The following is a 4,382-nucleotide window of genomic DNA, read 5'->3' as shown; positions in this document are numbered from 1 at the left end:
CGATGGAGTTGTCCCGTCCCCTTGGCTGAAAAGCACCCCCAAAGCATGATGTTGCCACCACCATGCTTGACGGTGGGGATGGTGTTCTTTGGGTTGTACTCGGTGTTCTTTGCCCTCCAAACACGACGAGTTGAGTTGAGGCCAATAAGTTCTATTTTGGTCTCATCTGACCACATCACCTTCTTCCAGGCCTCTTCTGAGTCGTCCAGGTGGTGAATGGCGAACTTCATGCGGGCCTGTACATGTTTCTTCTTGAGCAGGGGGACCTTGCGTGCGCTGCAGGATTTCAATCCATGGCGGCGTAGTGTGTTACCAACCGTTTCTTTTGTAACTGTGGTCCCAGCTGCCTTCAGTTGATTCATCAGTTCCCCCCTTGTGGTTTTGGGATGATTCCTCACCGTTCGCATGATCAGGGACACCCCACGAGGCGAGATCTTGTGTGGAGGCCCAGACCGAGGGAGGTTGGCGGTGGTGTGGTGCTTTTTCCATTTCCTGATAACTGCACCGACAGTTGATCTTTTCTCTCCAAGTTGCTTTCCGATTCTCTTGTAGCCCATCCCAGCCTTGTGCAGATCAACAAGCTTGTCCCTGATGTCCGTAGAAAGCTCTTTGGTCTTGCCCATGGTGGTGATGTTGGATGCTGGTTGTTTGGGTGTTGACAGGTGTCTTTTATACAGGTAACAAGGTGAGGCAGGTGTATTTGATGTAGATAATTGGTTGGGATTGGGGCTGTGTCTTAAAGAAAGACTAACTGGCTTGTAGGAGCCAGAATACTTGCTGTTTGGTAGGGGGTCAAATACTTGTTTTTCCTCATCAGATGGTTATCAATTTTTATAAATTCATATGATGTGATTTTCTGGAATTTTCTTTGGGATTCTGTCTTTCACTGTTAGAATGTACATATGATTAAAATTATAGATCGTTTCATTCTTTGTAAGTGGGCAAACCTGCAAAATCAGCAAGGGGTCAAATACTTATTTCCCCCACTGTATGTTGTTAGGTAGTGTCATCTTACCAATGCCTAATATTTTAAAAGTTGATCCATCCATTGTCAACCGCTTATCCTACGTACATTGGTCACGGGGGGCTGGAGTAAATCCTAACTGGCATCGGGCAAAATGCGGTGCACACCCTGGACAGGTTGCCAGTCCATCGCAGGGCCACACATAGACAAACAACCACGCACACCTAAGGACAATTTAGAGCCACCAATTAACCTAGTCCGCAAGTCTTTGGACAGTGGGAGGAGAACCCACGCAGACACGGGGAGAACAGGCAAACTCCACACAGAAAGGCCGGGACGACCGGGGTTCAAACCCCTGGGGTGCCGCCCAAGATGATCATACGTTTTGAATTAATAATCATAATCAGCAAAGTGATCAGCATCTTTAGCTGTCGGATCAAAAATGTACCTGTGAAATGCAGTGGAGTACAAGTATAAAGTATCAAATGGAAATAATTACAAATTCGTACCCCAGTACCCCAAACTGTACTTAAGTACAGTACTGGAGTTTCTTTCAACCACTGGCCATGTCATGGCCACTCTAGTCAACATGTAATGAACTGAAATAAAGCACTTTCTGTAGGTAAACAAACCAAAATAGAAAAAAAAAGTAAATTAGAGTATATGTTGCTATTACTCTAATGCATGATACCCAACCTGGAGCCGGAAAATAAATCTGAGGGGCTCTGAATTAATTAACAATGTAGAAGAGATTTTTTTAAAATCTGCTACACTAAATCATTTTTTCTCACTTTTTTTTTAAATTGTGTGAAATGCTGTAGAGCTTAACCTCCCCTGGACTATTGAAATGAAACATGCGTGAAGGGAACATGATTTAGGGGTTGCTAGTAGGCACTGGCTACATAAACATAGTATGATATATGATGTGATGACCTGAACACCATGACTCAACAGACTTTCTCGTCAGATTTATTTGTGTGATGTTATTTCTCTCAAAATGACCTTTGGGGTTAAATATTTAAAAATACAAAGTAAATAACAGCTCTTCCAGCTGGTATGACAAATCCTTAATGTCTCAGAGCTGCGCTCTACACAGATGGAGTCATATAATCCCAAGCTCTTGAGAAACTTGTTAATTTGTGCACTTATTTATCTTTTTGCTTGTCCACTTGGTTTCTTTCTTTAAGTTTTTTTCCCCCACTTTCCTCTACTCTGTATCTCCTCTCTTTGCCCTCTTCTCTCAGTCACGCAGCTGATGTGATGGAGACATCGGCGTGGAAGTCCATGGTGATCTCTCACCCACACCTGGTAGCAGAGGCTTATCACTCCCTGGCCTCGGCTCAGTGCCCCTTCCTAGGTCCCCCAAGAAAACGACTCAAACAGTCCTAATGGTCCGGAGAGACTCTCCTGTCATAACCCTGCTGTGTCCACCGGTACCGGCAACCTCACTGCTCCTTCTTCCCAGTCCCGCTCTCTCTCCTACAGCATCCTGAGACGCCCAAGATTGAAACCCAAGGTTAGATATGTCAAGGGGGAGCTACTGAGCTGGACAGACCGGAGAATTACAGGATTGCTGCCACAGAGGAGGTACTAGCATCTCTGTAGGTGGGAATAGGTTGAACTCTGAAAGACCTAAACCTGGATATTTATGGATTGCAAACTCAAAGACTTGCCCATTCCATATATCCTTTGTATACGATATTGGAAAGCTAGAACCATATTCTGCAAGTCAGACACGTAAAGGGCTGATCTTCTGGTTCGGAAGGAAAGGTCAATGTTGAGTCTGTGTAAATAGAATTTTGTGGCATATTGTTTTGTACAGTGGCTTGAATGTTAAAGCCCAAAGTGTGCTTGTATAAGACAAAGAGGATCAACCCACAGAAGACTGTTGTTCCCATTGTTGATGATTTAAACAGTGCTCGTACAAAGTATTGTTTTTCTAGCGCACAAATAATTCTCAAAAAGAATACAAATCTGAACATGTTTTAATGTTCACTATTTAGCCTGTGCCTTAAACCGGGAAAACACTGTACAGATTAAGACTGGTCGCCCTCAACTCTTAGAATCAGGCCAAATTTGATGTGAAGTTTGACTTGGATCCAGATGCCAGATTAATCAACGATCTGGCTGGCAGACAATTTGGTTGGATTTCTGTCATGTCCGAAACTTTGCTCGGCTTTTTTGCAGTTTGAGCAGATCCATAATCTGATTTCCCTCATGGCTGCTGTCAAACTATCCATTATAAACTGTTGTGACCTTGATTTTATATTATTGGAGAAGTTTTTTACATTTTGGGACTATAGTCTTGACTGAGACTCCTGGGATATAAAAATGAACTTTTCTGCAGAATAGACAGACCATATTGTCTGCGTCTTCCAGCCATCTACGCCTCTATGTTTTTCTTTTCTTCCCCTTCTTCTTCAATTCATAGTAGAATTGCACAAAGGAATACTGGCTTTCTCTCTTTTTGTCATCATTGTTGAGGAAGCAGTCTTCTTGTTTGAATAATTTTTTTGGAAGTGTCACTGTACAAAATCGGGTTCCATTCTTAAATTCAACATATGCAGCCGCTTTGTGGCTGTTCTGTTGATCCCTACAGTGTGAGCATAAGTAGCAGGTTCTGGCCCTGCCAGCGGGCAGATTACATTGAGTAGTGTTGAGTTAACACAATGTAGAAGATTAATAAAAATGCACAGTTTCTGCCTAGCTTAAAAAAAATGTATCAAAGAATCCGATCAAGAAAAAAAAACCTTTTTACTTACCTGTTACCACAGAATATTCTCTATGACTGGAACAATGTTTTGGCTTCTAAACCTTTAAAATACAGATGTTTTTAATTTTGTCAGCATGTCTGTGTCATTTTCATCCTTGATTATTTCTCATTATGCAGTTTGGTCACATCTATCAGTTACTGACTCATTAATGCACAGACCCTTTCAACTTTCTGGCAGATCAGTGTGTGTGTGAGTAACACATTTCAGTTTCAAGCTTAATTCTGTCCTGATCAAAGTTCAATCCCCAGCATATGTGCTGCTCACCTCGTCTGATCACAAGAGCTCATATCCAGCTGTGTCGTTGGTAGACTCAGCTCTCACTTATGGTCACAGGCCTGTTTGACTTGGTCTCCGTGGCCTTGCTTAGAGAACAATTACTTCAGAGAGTCAGACCTTTCTCTTGCACAGTATTTTAACAGGGATTTCTGTTGACCAAAGTCGAGGCCCGGCGGGCTTTAAGGAAGCTCATCCCTGAGCTCTGCAAATCGCTCCTCATCAAACAGTCAGCCCTGGCCAACGATCTTTGGGGATGTCTGGCACTGTCCTGGCGCTCATCAAACGAAGGGAAGGCCATTATTTGTGCTACAGACATATTATGTAGCTTCGTGACAGACCACATATTAGTAGGACTACTGATTCAACAT

At 43.0% G+C, this 4,382-nt stretch overlaps 1 protein-coding gene across 2 annotated transcripts in view; it reads left to right on the top strand.

The window, feature by feature from the left end:
- LOC123960625 (speckle type BTB/POZ protein) overlaps window positions 1–3,806 on the top strand; it is a 99,859-nt gene extending 96,053 nt beyond the window's left edge. For both annotated transcript variants that reach the window (XM_046035483.1, XM_046035492.1), the window contains one exon: window positions 2,209–3,806. In XM_046035483.1, coding sequence (XP_045891439.1) covers window positions 2,209–2,353 — 145 coding nt within the window. In that variant the 3' untranslated portion in view covers window positions 2,354–3,806. The remainder of the gene's footprint in view (window positions 1–2,208) is intronic.
- The last annotated feature ends 576 nt before the right edge of the window (window positions 3,807–4,382 follow it).

The sequence above is a fragment of the Micropterus dolomieu genome, linkage group LG02 (assembly GCF_021292245.1).
Source record: "Micropterus dolomieu isolate WLL.071019.BEF.003 ecotype Adirondacks linkage group LG02, ASM2129224v1, whole genome shotgun sequence".
Classification (NCBI taxonomy): domain Eukaryota; kingdom Metazoa; phylum Chordata; class Actinopteri; order Centrarchiformes; family Centrarchidae; genus Micropterus; species Micropterus dolomieu.
The sequence above is the reverse complement of the archived record's forward strand: the minus strand, read 5'-3'. Positions and strand labels throughout refer to the sequence as shown.